The 22,240-nt window shown below is 37.7% G+C and overlaps 1 protein-coding gene across 2 annotated transcripts in view; it reads left to right on the top strand.

Annotated features, from left to right (window-relative positions):
- The window catches only part of LOC136827205 (uncharacterized), a 305,481-nt gene that overhangs the window by 235,495 nt on the left and 47,746 nt on the right, over window positions 1–22,240 (top strand). The window contains exon 1 of one of the 2 annotated variants that reach the window (XM_067084998.1): window positions 10,006–10,598. The exons of the other annotated variant lie outside the window; for it this stretch is intronic. Within the exon in view, the coding sequence (XP_066941099.1) occupies window positions 10,308–10,598 (291 nt within the window). The 5' untranslated portion in view covers window positions 10,006–10,307. Of the gene's footprint in view, window positions 1–10,005; window positions 10,599–22,240 lie in introns of those variants that run through there. 2 annotated transcript variants of the gene reach the window in all.

Here is a 22,240-nt window from a genome sequence, read left to right as displayed (position 1 = left end):
GCCGAAAGCGCCTCATTGCTTGGCTTGACAGCCTAGATTTTATAAATCAGTCAAAGTTACATTTTATTATTTTCAGAATTTATTCACTGATTCCAAAATGATCACATACAGTTACGCAAGCGACGAAGAACAAAGTGTATATGGTTTTAACAGGTGGTGTTGGATGCAACGGGAAACTATCACAAAATCCCTCTGTTCTCTTTAATAACGTCTTCACTTTTTATATATATAATCCGCTTAAACCCCTTTTGTTCATCAAAAAAGCCGAGCGCAAATACTCATTAATTACCCGGGAGACGTAATGTCGTTTAATATCGTTCACAAAGAGGGATTAACTACGTATAAGTCACCCTCGAGTCATGCTGCTTAGAAAAAGGAGGGTTTAATTGCGAGTAAATCACCCTCGAGAAGTCACGCCGCGTGAAAAATGGAGGATTAACTGCGCCTCAGATCACGCGTCTGAAAGTCGTCGGAGAAGAGTCGAGGTAATTAAGGCTGTTTTTGATACACGAGAGTGTCGAACACTCTTCATGTTTTGGAAGGTGTAATCAGTTGGAAGAAACGACAGATTAATGACAGGTTTCGATGAGTGAAACAACGCTGGAGGTCTGTTTTGCTTTTCAGGTGAAAAGTTGTATATTTTGTTTTTTAAGTGTTGTTCTATTATTTCGCTTTTCAGTTCAGATGTTCTGTTTTGTCTTTCAAGTTAAAGTTTCAGTACTCGGTTCTTCCGGATTGGAAGTTGTTCTATTTTGTTTTCCAAGTTTTTTTCCCAAGTTGAAAGTTTTTTTTCTATTTTGTTTTCCAAGTTCAAAGACCTTCTGTTTTTCGTTGTTAAATTTTGTTTTCCATGTTGAAAGTCGTTCTGTTCTTTTTTTTCTATTTTGTTTTCCAAGTTGAAAGTCGTTTTGTTTTTTTACATTAAAAGTCAAAGAGGAAGATGACAGAATGAAAGCAGTTAATGTATTTGAAAGTGTCAGCAGAAATATTGTTTGTTTTCGTGGTAAAATTTTAAGGTAAAATAAGACGGAATGAAGGCAATTTTCCATTTTACTTCATCCTTTTGGTCTCCGTAAAGCCTTGGTTCAGAAGGCAATAGAGGGCCCGTTCCATCGCCTCTATATTAGACAAATCCCATCAGATATCTTGCAGAAGAAGAACGAAAACCAAAGAAAAAAAAAGCCAGTCTGGCGTCTAAAACACACACACACACACACGTCGAAACAAATGCGTCGCGATTCCAGACTGGAAAACGAGCATAAGTCGGCGATTACACGGGCGATTTGGTATCCGTCGCAGTCTCTTCCTATATATGCTTTTTCTTTTTCGCATTGTGTTATATAGTATTATATATTATTTCCAGCTCGTTCAGCCCCGTTTTCATGTAAATGTCAGTGCTGATGGTCCCGTCGATAAATCTTCCATGTGTTCCTTCGGGTACGGTCGGTAATTACGTGGTTTGCGTGAGTTACCCTTTCGAAGTGACTGATGGTCCACAGAGATATTATTACAATTGCGAAGATTTACGCGTTTTTCAGTCATGCCCTTATTAACCTTGAGGAAGCAGCGTTTTCGTGCTGGCTTTGATAAAGTCCGCTGCAGGTCTCACGCTGTCTTTTGAAAAGATGCATAGTTTTAGTCTGAATAATAATAATAATAATAATAATAATAATAATAATAATAATAATAATAATTTATTTTTTCTTTTTAATATGTGAGATCTTTTTTTTTGTGTTTCTCTTCATCTTCTCTTACTTCTTAATGAGCACCATATTCTTTGGAAGATTGAATTTCAAATCAGTGGCCCCTGTGGTGGGCTTGTTCCATATGAGTAGGTTTCATCTTCTGAACAATAAAGAGTAATGAATAATATTGGAAATGACGCAGTTTTTTTATGTCTGTGTTACTGGTTTGTGTGTGTGTGTGTGTGTGTGTGTGTGTGTGTGTGTGTGTGTGTGCTTGTTTGTCATTTGTTTTATTTTATATCTGTCATTTTTTCCATGCTCTTTAACTGACACTTCTCGCTTGGCTTCGTTTCCCACTCTCGTTGACGAGTTAATGTCCCTCTTAAATATTCCTATAATAATAATAATAATAATAATAATAATAATAATAATAATAATAATAATAATAATAATAATAATATCTTTTGATCGTCAGCACTCCAATCAAATGTCCTTCTGATTTCTCACATTGGTTAGTTTCATAAACGGTGATTCTCTTCTCTTTAGCTCTAAAAAAATTTATTTTTCGGAAATATACTTCTAGTGTTCAATTCGGAACATATGGCTAATTTATAAACTCCAGTTATTTGATAATAATATTTATAATATTGTTTCTGTACCATTTAAAACATCCCAGATATCTAAAAGATATCTCAAGGCATCGAGTGACATCATTATTCACTGTTTTCCCACACTTTCTTTAACATATTCTTGGGTTAATATTATTGTTCTTTGTTATTTAATGACGCTCCACATATTATCATTTGCTTCTCCCGTCACAGATAACCCTGTGACCTTTTGCAACTGATGCAGACATTGTCATCTTTCTAACATTCAGTGGTGGTTTTTCTCAATATCGTCTCTCTATTATCTTATTTCTCTTGTAATGAACATTCTCGCTAGCCTTATCTTCCTATTTTGTGCATTGTCAACATGGTTCATGGACGATGTTTTAGCTTTTATTGTTTCTGTTTTTTTTTTTTTTCTTTTCCTCTGCTCTACCTTTTCCTTGATTCCGCCAACCATCTTTTTCGTTATTATCGGCTCTATTTTATACCCTCTGCTCCACATTTTACTGTATTGTGCCTGCTAAGGTTTTAGTAATATCCGCTCTTTTTTTTTTCCCTCTCTGCTCCACCTTTTTCTGATTCCGCCAATCATTGTTTTTGTTATTATAGTCACTTTTTGGTTTTTCCTTCTGCTCCACCTTTTCTTGTGATACTGCCAACCATGTTTTCAGTTATTGTCTCATTTTATTTTTTTTTTCCTCTGCTCCACCTTTTCCCCGATTCCCCCATCCATGGTTTTAGTTATTATTGTCTATTACTTTTGTTCTTATGCTCCACCTTTTCCACAATTCCCCAGCTATGGTTTTAGTTATTATCGTCTATCTTTACTTATCTTCCCCGATTCCACTACCCTTGGTTTTAGTTATTATCGTCTATCTCTATTTTTTTTTTTTTTTTACTCTGCTCCACCTTTTCCCCGATTCCCCAGCCATGGTTTTAGTTATTATCGTTTATCTTTATTTTTTCCCCCTCTGCTCCACCTTTTCCCCGATTCCCCAGCCATGGTTTTAGTTATTATCGTTTATCTTTATTTTCCCCTCTGCTCCACCTTTTCCTCGATTCCACAAACACCGTTTTAGTCATCATCTCATTTTCCCATTATATGTTTTTCCCTCTGCACCTTTTCCTAGATTTCGCCAACCATCATATTAGCTATTATCGTCTCTATTTCCCCCCCACCTCTGCTCCATTTTTCCCCTCGAGTCTGCCAACCACAGTTTTAGTTGTTATCGTCTCTTTATTTTTTCCCCTGTGCTCCACCTTTTCCTCGAGTCCGCCAACCATCGTTCATACCTTTTCGGGCTCAATTCACCATTTCCCTCGCTATTTCCGATTACTGGGCTCGCTGCGATTCTGCAAAATGTCTAGACAACCTGCAATGATTTTTCGCCTTTTTCAGACCAGAGTATTTGTTCTCTCTCTCTCTCTCTCTCTCTCTCTCTCTCTCTCTCTCTCTCTCTCTCTATCAAATATTTGTGAATATGCGCATTCTCCTGTTTTTGCCATCACTAACGAGATGGCGATTTGATCTCTCTCTCTCTCTCTCTCTCTCTCTCTCTCTCTCTCTCTCTCTCTCTCTCTCTCTCTCTCTCTAGATACATAAACGACGAGACAGAGGCAGTTTTATCCCCTCTCCTCTCTCTCTCTCTCTCTCTCTCTCTCTCTCTCTCTCTCTCTCTCTCTCTCTCTCTCTAGATACATCAACGACGAGGCAGTTTTAGACCCAGTTTCTCTCTCTCTCTCTCTCTCTCTCTCTCTCTCTCTCTCTCTCTCTCTCTCATACACACATAAACGACGAGGCAGTTTTATTTCCTCTCTCTCTCTCTCTCTCTCTCTCTCTCTCTCTCTCTCTCTCTCTCTCTCTCTCTCTCTCTCTCTCTCTCTCTCTCTCTCTCTCATAAACAAATGGTCCCTTGTCTTGCCGTATGAGAATATATGCACATTATGAATAATGCCGGTGAATTAGGCTACACTTGGCTAGAGCTTTTTGATTCCGGAGACATCAGCCTCAGCTGGCTGCCCTAATTTCTTCTAATAACGTCTTTTTTTTTTTTGTTACTTTTTTATTATATGTTCGTCAACTCATAATGTAATTGTTCAGTCTTTTCACTTCTTAGTACTTATGTAGGTTGACGTTTTAATATTGTGATTTGAAATTTATTTGTATTTGTGTTTATTTTTTTATGTAATTAATCTTCATTTTTGCGGTTTTGGATTAATATGTCTTTAATCTTCTGAATTTGTAATCAAGTTAGTTTTTGTTATTTGAATATGAATTAATTTGTCTTTAATATTCTGATTTTAACCAGTTTATCCCTGATCTTCGGATTTTGAATGAACTCATATTCAGTTTTGTGATTTTGAGTTCATTTATCTTTAATCTTGTGAGTTTGGAATGAATTTACTTATAATCGTGGGAATTTTGAAGAGGTTCATATTTATGTTGGAATTTTGAATGAGCGTATATTTAAGTGAATTTGGAATGAATTTACTTGTAATCGTGGGAATTTTGAGTAAGTTTATGTTTGACTGAATTTGGAATGATTTTACGTATAATCGTAGGAATTTTGAATAAGTGTATATTAAAGTGAATTTGGAATCATTTTACGTATAATCGTAGGAATTTTGAATAAGTGTATATTTAAGTGAATTTGGAATTAATTCGTTTATAAGCACGTGAATTTTTTATCCATCTTTACTCTCTGAATTCATCTTCAGTCTTGCAATTCTGCATGACGGTAATTCATCTTCAGTCTCGCAATTCTGAGTGACGGTAATTTATCTTGAGTCTTTCGATTCTGAATGACGGTAATTCATCTTCAGTCTTTCGATTCTGCATGACGGTAATTCATCCTCAGTCCTTTTATTTTGAATAAGTTCATTTCAGTCATGCCATTCTGAAGTGATTCATAACCTGCCTTGTAATCTGAAATAGATCAAGTTCTTCCTTCGGCTGTGCTATTTATTTAATGTTTATCTTTTGTCCAAATTCCTTAGGCCAAGAGCTGCAGCCCCTTTCATTCCTTTTGCTGTACCTCCTTTCATATTCTCTTTCCTCCATCTTTCTTTCCGCCCCCTCCTAACAAATATTTCATAGTGCAACTGCTTTGAGGTTTTCCTCCCGTTACACCTTTCAAACCTTTTGTACTGTCACTTTCCCCTTTCAGCGCCGAATGAACTTATTGGTCCCAGCGCTTGGTCTTTGGCCTAAATTCTGCATTCCAATTCCAGTTCCAATTCCCGTTCCAATTCCAGAGATATGACTTCCCCCTACGGTGACGTTATTAGTTTTATATATTTTCCGCATGTGCTGTTTTTAGTGCTTTCTCTTTTCCTTTTATTTCTTCTCTTATCGTTCTGTTGTTCTTCCTCTCAGAGATCTCCGTCTTCCCGGCTCTTGTAATTAATGACCACGTCCCCGTTATTAATGACGATGCTCACAAGATTTAGAGGCTGTAATGTTATTACGGAGCGCCGTACGTCATTATCCGATTTTCATGCGTAAATGGCGTTTATTCTCATGTATGTTTATGTTTGTTTTTGTTGTATGTTATTATTTGTTAGTCATTATCTTTTCTATCTCATATTTATGGATTTAATATTCTGTTGGACTTGCTTTAGAAGTTATCTGCCTTTCGGGTTTTTCATGATCCAAGTTATAATAATAATAATAATAAGTTTGTGCACTTTGAATAATAATAATAATAATAATAATAATAATAATAATAATAATAATAATAATAATAATAATAATAACAATAAGAATAATAATAACGATAAGTTTGTGCAAATAATAATAATAATAATAATAATAATAATAATAATTTAATAATAATAATAATAATAATAATAATAATAATAATAATAATAATAATAATAATTAAAAAATACTCATAGTAGCATGAGTCTTAAAATGGAGAAGCAAATCCACAGTTATGTGTATGTACATATATTTAAAGACAAATCAATATAGATAGCTTTCGGGAACTTGTTCGGATCCCCTTTTCAACATGTTTGAAACGGGAACCGAACAAGTTCCTTATCTATATTGATTTGTCTTTAAATATATGTACATATACTAACTGTGGATTTGCTTCCAATAATAATAATAATAATAATAATAATAATAATAATAATAATAATAATAATAATAATAATAATAATAATAGCTGTATTAAAACCTCTTGGCAAGTTAGATTACCAAGAAAGTTGACCTGTCAAGTCCAGAGTTTTTTCTCTTTGTTTTCATTCAAAGTCAATACTCTGTCGATTCTTTACTCATTTTTGTATTAGTTCTTGTTTAAATCTTTAATATTTATTGACCAAAACATTTTATTTTCAATTCTTACTAATCTTTTGGGCCGTAATAAAAAAAAAAGTCTCCATGTCAAGTTCTGATCATAATGAAGCCGGTTATTAGCACTCTCACTCTTCCGCTGTTGTGAGTTCTCGTGCCTTACTGTGACCCATTTCTCCCTCACACCAGGCTTTTCCCGTAGTGGGGGGGGGGAGGTAGCGCCGTCAGTGCACCTCATGCGGTGCACTGTAGGCATTACTTAAGGTTCTTTGCAGCGTGCCTTCGGCCTCTAGCTGCAACCCCTTTCGTTCCTTTTACTGTACCTCCTTTCATATTCTCTTTCTTCCATCTTACTTTCCACCCTCTCCCAACAACTGATTCATAGTGAAAATGCGAGGTTTTCCTCCTGTTACACCTTTCAAACCTTTTTCTGTCAATTTCCGTTTCAGCGCTGAATAACCTCATAGGTCCCAGTGATTGGCCTTTGGCATAAATTCTATGCTATGCTATTCACTCACACCAGGCTTCTGAGATCTGTTACAAGTATGAGAGCGCTGGCTTACGCAAGAGGCTGCGATCCCCATACCCAAAGCAAGCCATGAGCGCAAACATCGAACGATCTCGCTAAAAAGTCGTTAACCCTTCTCGGTTTCTCTTGCGAGCAGAGGTTCACTCATGAGGTTCATTTTCGGAAGGTTTGTTTATCTTGTAAGTGTTCTGGAGAGGCGATCCATCTTAGGTCAATTTGTCTTCAGCCAGACTTGACTTGTATGCCCACGCCAAACAAGGGGCCTGTTTGTCAAGTGGCTTGTCCTCGTCCATCTTCGCCGAATTTCAGACCCGGGTGAATTGGGCAGGGTCCAACGTACTAGGACCCGGGGTACTTGGCAGGTCCCTCGAGGGGACAGGTCTAGAGGTCTTCTTCGTCTAGCCTGGCGTCTTATCGCCGTCATTCTACATTGAATGAATCATGAAGGACTTTGGTCTACCCAGGTAAGACAGGGGGGGTCATTGTTGAACATTCTGACCTTTTGCTTTACTTATAGATTGTGGCTGATTCTCTCTTTCCTCGGCTGTCTAACTTTGGAATTTTACTCATGCCTCTGTTTCCCATCATTCTCTTTTCCCCCTAAAAGATTAAGAACATTTGCACGTCCGTTCCGTTGGCCTTCAGGTTAAAAGTGAACTCACGGCATTATAAAACCTCCTCAAGTATCGTCGTAAGTGCACAACTTCAAAGTTTGCAGACCACTTTCCTGGCTGCGCTGCTAAACAGATTAATTTCTTTAATTAACAAATGTGTTTCCATTAACAAAACGACGTTATTTTCACTGCTAAACAACTAAGTTGTTTAGCAGAAATGTAGAAACAACTACACTTCCACTATGAAACAGCATAATTTGTAACGCTGTATAGGTTTGTATCCACTGATAAAAACTAGGCTTTATACTGATAAACCTAATGTTTTTCCACTGTCATCAACTAGATTTTTAGTACTGAGCGTCTAGACTTATGATGATAAATCCTTCATTTCCGCTGATAAGCAACTCGATATCCTGTAGCACGTAACCAAATTCCTGTTGCTGAACAAACAAATTCCCTGGGGAACAAGGGCATTTCCTGTGCTGAACAAGTAAAACTCGAGAACTCTGTTGTCTTTCCATGTTACAAAAACGTAAGAAAATCCTCTGAAAAAATAATTTTTTGTTTCCTTCAGGGGATATATTTTTGTAAGCTTGCAATAAAATAGATAAGTTTATCAGGCGATAGCTTTTTGGTGTTCACGAGTAATAACATATAGAATTATTATGGTGAAGAACAGCTGTGTTTTCTCTCTCTCTCTCTCTCTCTCTCTCTCTCTCTCTCTCTCTCTCTCTCTCTCTCTCTCTCTCTCTCTCTCATTGTAGATAAACCTTTATATAATGCAAGTATGTTTACAAATTCTCTCTCTCTCTCTTGTTAAACCTTTTGTAATGCAAGTATTCCAAATCTCTCTCTCTCTCTCTCTCTCTCTCTCTCTCTCTCTCTCTCTCTCTCTCTCTCTCTCTCTCTCTCTCTCTTGTAGATAAACCTTTTTGTAATGCAAGTATATTTCCAAATTCTCTTCTCTCTCTCTCTCTCTCTCTCTCTCTCTCTCTCTCTCTCTCTCTCTCTCTCTCTCTCTCTCTCTCGTGTAGATAAACCTTTATATAATGCAAGTATGTTTACAAATTCTCTCTCTCTCTCTCTTGTAGATAAACCTTTTTGTAATGCAAGTATACGAGTATTTCCAAATTCTCTCTCTCTCTCTCTCTCTCTCTCTCTCTCTCTCTCTCTCTCTCTCTCTCTCTCTCTCTCTCTCTCTTGTGTAGATAAACCTTTTTGTAATGCAAGTATATTTCCAAATTCTCTCTCTCTCTCTCTCTCTCTCTCTCTCTCTCTCTCTCTCTCTCTCTCTCTCTCTCTCTCTCTCTCTCTCTCTCTCTCTCTCTCTCTCTCTGACCTCCATTGCGTAAACGTGTACATTAGTATGAGTACCGACAAACATGTAATCACTCACAAAATAAATAATATATCTCAGAGCTCGGAGAGATAAAAAAAAAAACATTATATCCCCACGGGCTACAAATCATACTGATCACATCAGTGATCTTGAAAAGGCGCAGGACAACCATTAACAAATGCTGTACACATCCCTGAGGGGATTACGTCCGTGAAGATTAATCCAACAGGAGTTTCTGTGTATCATAGGATTAGGGATTTACCTACTTTTTTCAGATCCTTTGTCGTATCAATTGACGAGTTTAAACTTTTAATTCTCGTCAAGGATGGTGGTCTCTCTCTCTCTCTCTCTCTCTCTCTCTCTCTCTCTCTCTCTCTCTCTCTCTCTCTCTCTCTCTGGCGTGTAGATAAACCTTCTTTTTGTAATGCAAGTATATTTCCAAATTCTCTCTCTCTCTCTCTCTCTCTCTCTCTCTCTCTCTCTCTCTCTCTCTCTCTCTCTCTCTCTCTCTCTCATCATAGCTAGTCGAGTTTAGACTTGGATATTTGCTTTGCTTGAGAGTGATAGGACGCCTCTCTCTCTCTCTCTCTCTCTCTCTCTCTCTCTCTCTCTCTCTCTCTCTCTCTCTCTCTCTCTCACACACACACACACACACACACACACACACACACACACACACACACTTATGTTTTGGACATAATTGCCGATTGTTGTCATACGTTACTGCTATTAGGAGCGACAACAAACTCTCTCTCTGGGTGTGTGAACACTTGCTCTCTCTCTCTCTCTCTCTCTCTCTCTCTCTCTCTCTCTCTCTCTCTCTCTCTCTCTCTCTCCACCATGTGGCTTAGTAGTATCATCAGGTGTACAGAATTGTCAGCGAACAAACGAACTTTTATCTCCGCGGCTGATCTCACCTTATTCGTGTATAAAACTACCTAGTTACGCGCCGGGCAGCTCACACGGCAGGTGTACCGGAGCCGGTATTCTTATTGTCCGGGAGTTGGAGACCCTGTCCGATTTGGAAGAGGATCCGGATCGTGAGAGAAAAAAAAAATCCGGTGGATCTGGGTCGTAAGAGAAAAACAGAATCTGGAGGATCCCGTTCGTAACAGGAAAACAAAATCCGGTGGATCTGGATCGTAACAGAAAAACAAAACCCGGTCGCGAATTTTCGCAGATTTCTTGCTCTATATTCTAATATAGTTTATTATTATTTTTAAAAAACGATAGACATGGATTTCTCCAAAAATAGGGCGGTCAGTTCGATGTTGCTCCTGACGCTCCTCTGCGCTCCAGTCTCGAACTGTCTGTCACTGGAGGCGACGCATCAGGATCATCCCGTGGGACCAGGAACCTCGCCCCCGAGACTCCCTCAGAAGCCCGAGTTTAAGGACTACAGCAACTGGAGTCTCGTTCGCCTCTATCCTACGGACCGTCAGGTCGTGAAGGAGATCCTACGGGCTGCGGACGTCAGTCCTGATGTCCGTGTCCTTAATGTGCGAAGGGGGAAAACGTACAGTGAAGTAAGTTCGAGTTTTGAGTCCTTTTTCGGTTAGGTCTTACGAGTGTGTTCCATTCCATTCTCTCTCTCTCTCTCTCTCTCTCTTTATACGTGTGTTTGATGACGCGTGAAGCCTTTGGCAAAATGGGGAGGCAAATGAGTGAAAAAAATTGAGTGTCACATTCACCCTACACTCTCTCTCTCTCTCTCTCTCTCTCTCTCGTGAATGATATCTCTACTGTCGTTGTCAAAAGAGGATAAAGATAAGATTCATGGAGAGAGAGAGAGAGAGAGAAGAGAGAGAGAGAGAGAGAGAGAGAGAGAGAGATTCATAACAAAGTAATTTAACCACCAATAATTGCCTAGACACTTTTGTTACAAATATGTAAAAAAAAGTAAGTTAAATCCAATGTTGAGAGAGAGAGAGAGAGAGAGAGAGAGAGAGAGAGAGAGAGGAGTTGGGTGGGAGGGGAGAGTGTGAGTTACATCACACTAAAAAGTCTTAGGAATGTTTCTTTAGTGTACTGTTGCTAGACAGATGTGAAAAGACATTCAAGGTATTATATAAATTACGTACAGATTAACTCAGCATCTTTCACATGACACCGGGTCATTAAACATGTGTGGAGAAACACTTAAAGACAAGGTCTGCACACACACACACACACAGAGAGAGAGAGAGAGAGAGAGAGAGAGAGAGAGAGAGAGAGAGAGAGACAGAGAGACAGAGAGAGAGACTTCTCTTGGTACATGACGTTATCAAGTTGTGGGAGTAACTCTCTTAGTAATTCGTCACTTCATTGTTAGCACAATATTGTCAGAATGAAAAAACAGTAAGAGAGAGAGAGAGAGAGAGAGAGAGAGAGAGAGAGAGAGAGAGAGAGAGAGAGAGCGCACAACCGCAAATTTTGCCAAAGAGGTCCAGATTAGGCAAGCATGAGAGAAAGGTCTTATCAGGTAAAAGTCTACTGGTGACTGTCTAATCTTCCTCAATAAAGATTTCAGAGATAAGGAAACGATTAAATAGACTTTACTTATCAACAGACAGACACACATGTAATTGATAAGATAAACGGAACGGTAATCAGTGAATTGTGCACTTTCGTCTTTTGAGCATAGTTCTCCACTTTTTAAACTCACGTGGATGATTCTTGCTTACCTAGATAATAGCCATGCTGGCTAGTCCATATATATTATATATATAATATATATATATATATATATATATATATATATATATATATATATATATATATATATATATATATATATATATATATATATATATATATATATATATATATATATATATATATATATATATATATATATGCTTTATTATGAACAGGAGTAGAATACCTGTAACATATGACCTTAGCCTCGTTGGCTAATCCCAAATATTTGGTTTATTATGAACAAAAGCAAAATAGCTGTTATGTATTATCTTATGATGTTTCAGGTTCTGAAAATTGTGGACCAAAAGTTAACTTATAAAATGTTCTAATAATTCCACGTTTCAAAGACACCCCTTAAAATCTTACCAGAGTCAATGTGGTATTCTTTATTCAAAGATTGATAAATTGTTTATTCATTCATACACGTTACCAGGAATTTTGGATGACCATGGTCGTTGCAACGCTGGATTTCTGGAATCAATCGGTGGCAAATGATTGTATAAGTTATTTCACTCCGGTTTAAGATAACTTGTCTGTAAAGTAGAGTAGCTTATGGGTTGAAAATGGATAAATTTCCTCGTCGATAGGATTTGTTTTAAGGAGAGAGGAGGTGGTTTTCTATTCTTCTGGCATGGACTACAAAAGCAGTTAATGCGGGTTGCCCGTCCCATCGGCTTCTCTTCCAAAAAATATAAGGAGAAAACTAAAACGGGTTTTTTTTTTTTATTTAATTTTTTTATTTTTTTTTTAGTTTTCTGAAAAGAAAACTACTGTGCCGGCTTTGTCTGTCCGTCTGCACTTTTTTCTGTCCGCCCTCAGATCTTAAAAACTACAGAGGCTAGAGGGCTGCAAATTGGTATGTTGATCATCCACCCTCCAATCATTAAACATACCAGATTGCAGCCCTCTAGCCTCAGTAGCTTTTATTTTATTTTAGGTTAAATTTTATCCTTAATCGTACCTCCGGCAACGATATAAGATAGGCCACCACCGGGCAGTGGATAAAGTTTCATGGGCCGCAGCTCATACAGCATTATACCGAGACCACCGAAGGACAGATCTGTTTTCGGTGGCCTTGATTATACGATGTACAGAAAACTCGATTGCGCAGAAGAAACTTCGGCGCATTTTTTACTATTTTTTTTTTCTTTTGTGAACGCCAGCAATCTTCCCTCCCCGTGGCAGCGACACTGAAACGTTTATCAGCGTCCAATCTGACGAGGTCTTGAAAGCCTCGAGAGACGAGATTACTGAAATGACAAGGACTTAATCTCTCTTAAAATTCAGCAAATGAGAAGACGCGAATAATCTCTGGCGTTCTTCGCGAGGTTGGGCCATTATTATTATTATTCCGAGGATCTTCTTCACGCATGGCAGCCTGTTAATTAAGGAAGGACCCACCGCTGAGGTGTCGAGACAGAGAGTGACTGAGCTTGATTTTGCTGTCTAGACCTACTCTCTTTTTTTTTTCTCTCTCGACCCCTACCCCTACCCCTACCCCTACTCCTACTCCTACTCCTACTCCTACTCCTGCTCCTGCTCCTACTCCTACTCCTACTCCTACTCCTACTCCTTCCATCTATCCATCTGGGGTAAAGAAGAGCATTGATTTGGCCGTCATTTTGGTTATAGAATGTTTGTATAGAATGTGTTTGTATATGTATATGTACAGGTATGTATGTATGTGTGTATATATAATATATACATACTTATATATATAAATAAATATATATGTGTATGTGTGTGCGTGTTTGTATATATGGTGGAAAGCAAGGGCGTTACCCACTGGGCCATACAAGTCTAAAAGAAGTCGGAACCTGAGAGCAACTGCCCAAGGAATTACCTGGGCAAGCTAACTGCTTGCATACCAGCGAAGTTTTCCCCAACTTCCCGACTCAGCAATGACCCAATAGACAACATTTCATTCGAATTATCCCTTCTGAGTGAATAAGATAGAAATCATCAACACACAATCACGTGTGGAACGAAATAAATTTCTGACTCACGTCGGGATCGAACCCAGGTCTCTCAGGTGGAAAGCAAGGGCGTTACCCACTGGGCCATACAAGTCTAAAAGAAGTCGGAACCTGAGAGCAACTGCACCCAAAAGGAATTACCTGGGCAAGCTAACTGCTTGCATACCAGCGAGTTTCCCCAACTTCCCGACTCAGCAATGACCCAATAGACAACATTTCATTCGAATTATCCCTTCTGAGTGAATAAGATAAATCATCAACACACAATCATGTGTGGAACGAAATAAATTTCTGACTCGTCGGGATCAGACCCAGGTCTCTCAGGTGGAAAGCAAGGGCGTTACCCCACTGGGCCATACAAGTCTAAAAGAAGTCGGAACCTGAGAGCAACTGCACCCAAGGAATTACCTGGGCAAGCTAACTGCTTGCATACCAGCAGTTTTTCCCAACTTCCCGACTCACTTAATGACCCAATAGACAACATTTCATTCGAATTATCCCTTCTGAGTGAATAAGATGAAATCATCAACACACAATCACGTGTGGAACAGAAATAAATTTCTGACTCACGTCAGGATCAGACCCAGGTCTCTCAGGTGGAAAGCAAGGGCGTTGCCCCACTGGGCCATACAAGTCTAAAAGTCGGAACCTGAGAGCAACTGCTGCCCAAGGAATTACCTGGGCAAGCTAACTGCTTGCATACCAGCCAGTTTTCCCCAACTTCCCGACTCAGCAATGACCCAATAGACAACATTTCATTCAGATTATCCTTCTGAGTGAATAAGATGAAATCATCAACACACAATCACGTGTGGAACAGAATAAATTTCTGACTCGTCGGGATCAGACCAGGTCTCTCAGGTGGAAAGCAAGGGCGTTACCCACTGGGCCATACAAGTCTAAAAGAAGTCGGAACCTGAGGCAACTGCACCCAAGAATTACCTGGGCAAGCTAACTGCTTGCATACCAGCAGTTTTCCCCAACTTCCCGACTCAGCAATGACCCAATAGACAACATTTCATTCGAATTATCCTTCTGAGTGAATAAGATAGAAATCATCAACACACAATCACGTGTGGAACAAAAATAAATTTCTGACTCACGTCAAGAGGATCGAACCCAGGTCTCTCAGGTGGAAAGCAAGGGCGTTACCCACTGGGCCATACAAGTCTAAAAGAGTCGGAACCTGAGCAACTGCACCCAGAATTACCTGGGCAAGCTAACTGCTTGCATACCAGCGAAGTTTTCCCCAACTTCCCGACTCAGCAATGACCCAATAGACAACATTTCATTCGAATTATCCCTTCTGAGTGAATAAGATAGAAATCATCAACACACAATCACGTGTGGAACGAAATAAATTTCTGACTCACGTCGGGATCGAACCCAGGTCTCTCAGGTGGAAAGCAAGGGCGTTACCCACTGGGCCATACAAGTCTAAAAGAAGTCGGAACCTGAGAGCAACTGCAGAAATTTATTACCTGGGCAAGCTAACTGCTTGCATACCAGCGAGTTTTCCCCAACTTCCCGACTCAGAATGACCAATAGAATGACAACATTTCATTCGAATTATCCCTTCTGAGTGAATAAGATGGGGAAATCATCAACACACAATCACGTGTGGAACAGAAATAAATTTCTGACTCACGTCGGGATCGAACCCAGGTCTCTCAGGTGGAAAGCAGGGCGTTACCCACTGGGCCATACAAGTCTAAAAGAAGTCGGAACCTGAGACGCAACTCAGAAATTTATTTCTGTTCACACGTGATTGTGTGTTGATGATTTCTATCTTATTCACTCAGAAGGGTCAGAAATTTAGGTCCAGATTAGGCCATGAGAGAAAGGTCTTATCAGGTAAAAGTCTACTGGTGACTGTCTAATCTTCCTCAATAAAGATTTCAGAATAAGAAACGATTAAATAGACTTTGCTTATCAACAGACAGACACACATGTAATTGATAAGATAAACGGAACGGTAATCAGTGAATTGTGCACTTTCGTCTTTTGAGCATAGTTCTCCACTTTTTAAACTCACGTGGATGATTCTTGACTTGTATGGCCCAGTGGATAATAGCCATGCCTGAGGCTAGTCATATATTTATATGTATATATATATATATATATATATATATATATATATATATATATATATATATATATATATATATATATACATATACATATATATATATATATATATATATATATATATATATATATATATATATATATATATATATATATATCTTTAATATGAACAGGAGTAGAATACCTGTAACATATGACCTTAGCCTCGTTGGCTAAACCCCAAAATATTTGGTTTATTATGAACAAAAGCAAAAATAGTTGTTATATTATCTAAGGATGTTTCAGGTTCAAAATTTAATGGACCAAAAAGTTAACTTATAAAATGTTCTAATAATTCCATTGTTTCAAAGACACTTGCTTAAAATCTTACCAGAGTCAATGTGGGTATTCTTTATTCAAAGATTGATAAATTGTTTATTCATTCATACACGTTACCAGGAATTTGGATGACTATGGTCGTTGCAACGCTGGATTTCTGGAATCAATCGGTGGCAAATGATTGTATATGTTATTTCACCCGGTTTAAGATAACTTGTCTATAAAAGTAAGAAGCTTATGGGTTGAAAATGGATAAATTTCCTCGTCGATAGGATTTGTTTTAAGGAGAGAGAGGTGGTTTTTCTATTCTTCTAGCATGGACTAAAAAGCAGTTAATGCGGGTTGTTCGTCCCATCAGCTTCTCTTCAAAAAATATAAGGAGAAACTAAAACGGGTTTTTATTTTTTATTTAATTTTATTTTTTTATTTTTTAGTTTTCTGAAAAGAAACTACTGTGCAACTTTGTCTGTCCGTCTGCACTTTTTTTCTGTCCCCTCAGATCTAAAACTACAGAGGCTAGAGGGCTGCAAATTGCATGTTGATCATCCACCCTCCAATCATTAAACATACCAGATTGCAGCCCTCTAGCCCTCAGTAGCTTTATTTTATTTTAAGGTTAATTTTATCGCTAATCGTGCCGGCAACGATATAAGATAGCCACCACCGGGCAGTGGATGTTTCATGGGCCCCGCAGCTCATACAGCATTATACTGAGACCACCAGAAGACAGATCTGTTTTCGGTGTACGATTATACGATGCCACAGAAAACTCGATTGTGCAGAAGAAACTTCGGCGCATTTTTTACTATTTTTTCTCTTTTGAACGCCAGCAATCTTCCCCCCCGTGGCAGCGACACTGAAACGTTTATCAGCGTCAATCTGACGAGGTCTTGCAGAAAGCCCGAGAGACGAGATTACTGAAATGACAAGGACTTAATCTCTCTTAAAATTCAGCAAATGAGAAGACGCGAATAATCTCATGGCGTTCTTCGCGAGGTTGGGCCATTATTATTCCGAGGATCTTCTTCACGGGCAGCCTGTTAATTAAGGAAGGACCACCGCTGAGTGTCGAGGACAGAGAGGACTGAAGCTTGATTTTGCTGTCCTAGACCTACTCTCTTTTTCTCTCTCGACCCCCTACTACCCTACCCCTACTCCTACCTACCCTACTCCTACTCTGCTCCTGCTCCTACTCCTACTCCTACCCTACTCTCTCCTTCCATCTATCCATCTGGGAAAGAAGAGCATTGATTTGGCTGTCATTTTGCTTATAGAATGTTTGTATAGAATGTGTATATGTATATGTACAGGTATGTATGTATGTGTATATATAATATATACATACTTATATATATAAATAAATATATATGTGTATGTGTGTGCGTGTTTGTATATATATATACAGTATAAGTATGTGTATGTATATATATATATATATATATATATATATATATATATATATATATATATATATATATATATATATATAGAAAGAGAAAGAAAGTGTGTGTGTGCTGTTTATACGTACATGTAAAACATTGGATCCCCACGCATAATATAAATTAGAAGAGACACGACGTCCCTTTATTTTCTTTTTTTGGTAATCACCTTTAATTACTCTCAGGCTAATGGAACGGGGACTGTTTCATTAGAATGGACAAAAGCTCCTCTCAGTTTTGTGGGGCAAATTATTTCTGCTCTGAATTGGAAGAAAAAACATTTGTGATTATTTTAATGGTGTAAGATTATTACATTATGGAATATCTAGAGCACAGAAGCTCTTTATTTTTTAACGCAAGTGTTTAACATTTTTGTTAGTAATTAGTTAAATTCAGTATATTTTTGTGACACTTATCGAGAGCATTAATTTATGAGCGAAATTCAAAATAGTGCAGAATGTTAGTCATAAAACACATTGTAACAATGCTAATTTGGTAAGGCTCAATTTACTTCACAGTTCGTTTTAAATTTCAACATATTTTACAATTCGTTTTAAAATTCAGCATATTCCAAAATTCGTTTTAAATTTCAGCATGTTCAGAATTTATTTTAAATTTCAGCATATTACAGAATTCATTTTAAAATTCAACATGTTTCTCAGTTCATTTTAAAATTCAACATATTTCACAATTCATTTTAAGATTCTACATATTTCGCAATTCATTTAAAAATTCAACATATTTCACAATTCATTTTAAAATTCAACATATTTCACAATTCATTTAAAAATTCAACATATTTCACAATTCATTTAAAAATTCAACATATTTCGCAATTAATAAAAATTCAACGTATTTCACAATTCATTTTAAAATTCAACATATTTCACAATTCATTCAAAAATTCAACATATTTCACAATTCATTTAAAAATGCAACATATTTCACAATTCATTTTAAAAATCAACATATTTCACAATTCATTTTAAAATTCAACATACTCCAAGATTCGTTTTGAAATTCAACCTATTTCAAAATTCATTTTAAATTCCAACATATTTCGACACAACGTCCATCATGAAATCCAACATTCCAGCGGCACCAGTCTGTAAAATTCAGCATATTCCAACAGCACTGATCAACAATAGCGAACTTACTTCGATTAATAGTCATCACAGTAAAACTGTATATTTTATTCAAATGAGTAGCCCCGTCCTCGGCATCAATTGAAATGCATGACAGAGCTCTCTCTCGGAATCACGCCACCTGTTCGGCTCACACGATTAAAAACATCGAGAGGAAAGTTATCACAGGATTGTCATTGATGTAGTACCTATGGCACGTGATACCCTGATAAGCCCTCGTTGAAATGCAGTTGACACGAGCTATGTTTGGCTCTGATTAAAATGAAAACTCGAGTGTAGATTAGAAGCCTCGAATTCGTTTAGGCATTACGTCAGTTTTTGTTGGTAATTATTATTATTGTCGTTCAGAATACGAACCCGGTTCAAAAGGAACAAGCCCTCAGGGGCCACTGATTTGAAATTCCAGCTCCCAAAGAATATGACGTTCATTTGAAAGAAGCAACAGAGGGTAATGGGAGACGCAGAAAGAAGTGATCACTAATTGGAAAATAAAAAAAAATGAATTAACAGATTGATAAATAAATAGATAAAGTGTAAGTAAATCATTAAAGCACAATGAGGATTGTTTTTAGGGTAGTAATATGTTGCACCTTCGTTTGAACTTTTAAAGCTTCAATCGCACGACATCCTCAGGGAGGATGTTCCACAGTCTAACGGTGTGAGGAATAAAGGACCTCTGCAACTGAGAAGCTCGACAGCGAGGCACATTTACTGCACATTGGTGCTGCTGTTCAGCGAATCTGTCGCTCGGCGGGAACAAGAGGGTCAGGGATCAATTGTGAATGGGAAAGACCTCTGTTAAAATACAACTTATGGTAAATTGAAAAACAAGTCATAACTGTTAATGTTAGGAAACAGAAACCTACTGCCACGAATCTCTGTATCCAGAAGAGATATGCGTCTGGCAGAAGCAACGTAAATTAATGAGTTTTGTCAAATTCTTCATCGTTTTCACTTTCATTTGATAATGTCAAGATCCGGACACAAACTGTGAAAGAAAAAAACACGGCCAAAATCATCGCAATTCTCGGTGTAACTTGAAATGTCGAATCTCAGAAACGAAAACAAAATCATGAAAGAAACTTTGTGAGATTCTTCAGCGAGATGTCAAGTATCGGACACAAACCCTTATCGGAAATGTTTTTTTTAGACTACAACATTTCCAGTTTGTCCAATCTCTGAAACCTCAAGTTATGGGCATCAACCTCACCAGAAAAGATAAATAAATAAACAATTGAGTCTATCTTTACTGAAGCTTACAACTGACTTCAGGTGTCTGGTGTGAGCATCCGGTACCTTACATTTGCGCGGGAAATATCGTATGAACGCGCGGGAAAAAAAATATAATTGCACAAATTCAGATTGCACATAAACACACGTAATTTCAGCAGCATTCTGTATCCGTTATCCAATGATTAATTAGTTGCTGAAAGGTAATTTTTATTAGCCTTGGACACCAAGAGGAAGCAGGAGTTGGAATTTGGGCAGGGGAACCTTACAAAAGTACCCAGTGACTCTCACTCTTAAAACATGAAAATTGTAAAATCTTTGTAAACATCGATGTAAAATCATCATTTAGTTAGTTCTATCAGAATTCCTTCCTGTAATTCGAGCTCCTGCATCTTCTCTCAGTCTCGCTTTGCATCTTTCATTCGCGAATCTCCTTGAAAAATATCCTGCCATTCCCGTATTCCAGCAGATCCAGTAGGAAAAAGCCTTCGTAACACCGAGTGGCTGGCTCCTCTGCTAGTGTCACTCTGGGCCAATTCCATTTTCTCCGACGGGGGAGGAAAAAAAAAAGATTCTTCAACCACGTTAACAGGAATGAGCGGAAAGCAGTTGAATTTAAACAAGTAAAAAATTCGTCGAAGTTTCTTTGGCGCAATCGAGTTTTCTGTACAGCCGCTACAGCGCACAATCAAGGCCACCAACAATAGATTTATCTTTCGGTGGTCTCGGTATAATGCTGTATGAGCAGCGGCCCATGAAACTTCAACCACGGCCCGGTGGTGGCATACCCTATATCGTTGGCAGAAGCACGATTATGGCTAACTTTAATCTTGAATAAAATAAACACTGCTGAGGGTAGAAGGCTGCTATTTTGTACGTTTGATGATTGGAGGGTGGATGATCAACATACCAATTTGCAGCCCTCTAGCCTCGGTAGTTTTTAAGATCTGAGGGCGGACAGAAAAAGTGCGGGCAGAATAAAGTGATAATCATAATTTAATATTGAGTTTTGTTATCACTATTCTTGATGTTATCGTTTCATTATTGGGATTATTTTTTCAATAATCTTACGCTTTTTTAAGTAAATTCCTGTTTTTTTTTCACTCAAATTCTGTATACTTTCCCCTACAGATGTAATGCTTGTTAATCTCTAAATCCTTGAGAATGTAATGCTTGTTAACCCCTAAATCCTTTGGGAATGTAATGCTTGTTAATCCCTAAATACTTGCGAGTGTAAGTCGTGTTAATCCCTAAATCCGCGCGAATGTAATGATTGGTAATCCCTAAATCCTTGAGAATGTATTGCTTGTTAATCCCTAAATCCTCGAGAATGTAATGCTTGTTAGTCCGTAAGTCCGACGAATATAAATGCTTGTTAATCCCTTAGTCTGTGCGAATGTAATATTTGTTAATCCTTAAATCCCTGTGAATGTAATACTTGTTAATCCTTAAATCCATGTGAGTGTAATGCTTGTTAATCCTTAAATCCATGTGAATGTAATATTGTTAATCCTTAAACCCCAGTGAATGTAATGCTTGTTAACCCGTAAATCTGCGCGAATGTAATGCTTATTCCGTAAGTCCGTGAGAATTTGTTTGTTAATCCGTAATCCTCATGAATGAACTGCTTGTTAATCCATGAATTATTGAGAATATAGTTTGTCAATCTCTCAATCGCCGCGAATATATTGATCGTTAATGTTAATCCCTAAATCCGTTAAAATGTAATGGTTGTTAATCCATAAATCCTCTCGAATGTAATGCCTGTTAATCCCTAAATCTGCTAGAATGTGTTGCTTGTTAATCCCTGAATCAGTGAGACTGTAAAGCATGCCATTCATTAAATCCGCAAAAATGTAATGCTTGTTAATCCCTAAATCCGAGCTGATGTAATGCGGTCAAATACATCAGTGGGTAATTTTTTTGGTGGCAGTTATCTTTTAAGACCTGTAAATTAAATTTTCAGACTCAGCGATGAAGTTAAAACATCAGCAGTAATAATAATAATAAATAATAATAATAATAATAATAATAATAATAATAATAATAATAATAATAATAATCTGTCAGATTAATAATTGTATTTCGTGGAATGAGGTCAGTTGAAAAGAATAATTCAAGAGAGAAATAATGCGTTTTTAGTTACGTGACTTATATAGCAAAGCGCTGTACTTTTAACTTGTAATTCTATGCCATGATGATATATCTTTTAGTTATATTTCCGATCGTCCAGGTGTTTAGCCATTGTGAGTTTCTTTTTTTAACTTTTAATTGTTTTCCAAAAGAGAGTAAG

The sequence above is a fragment of the Macrobrachium rosenbergii genome, chromosome 1 (assembly GCF_040412425.1).
Source record: "Macrobrachium rosenbergii isolate ZJJX-2024 chromosome 1, ASM4041242v1, whole genome shotgun sequence".
Classification (NCBI taxonomy): Eukaryota; Metazoa; Arthropoda; class Malacostraca; order Decapoda; family Palaemonidae; genus Macrobrachium; species Macrobrachium rosenbergii.
Note: the sequence above shows the minus strand (reverse complement) of the source record. Positions and strands in the feature narration are given on the sequence as shown.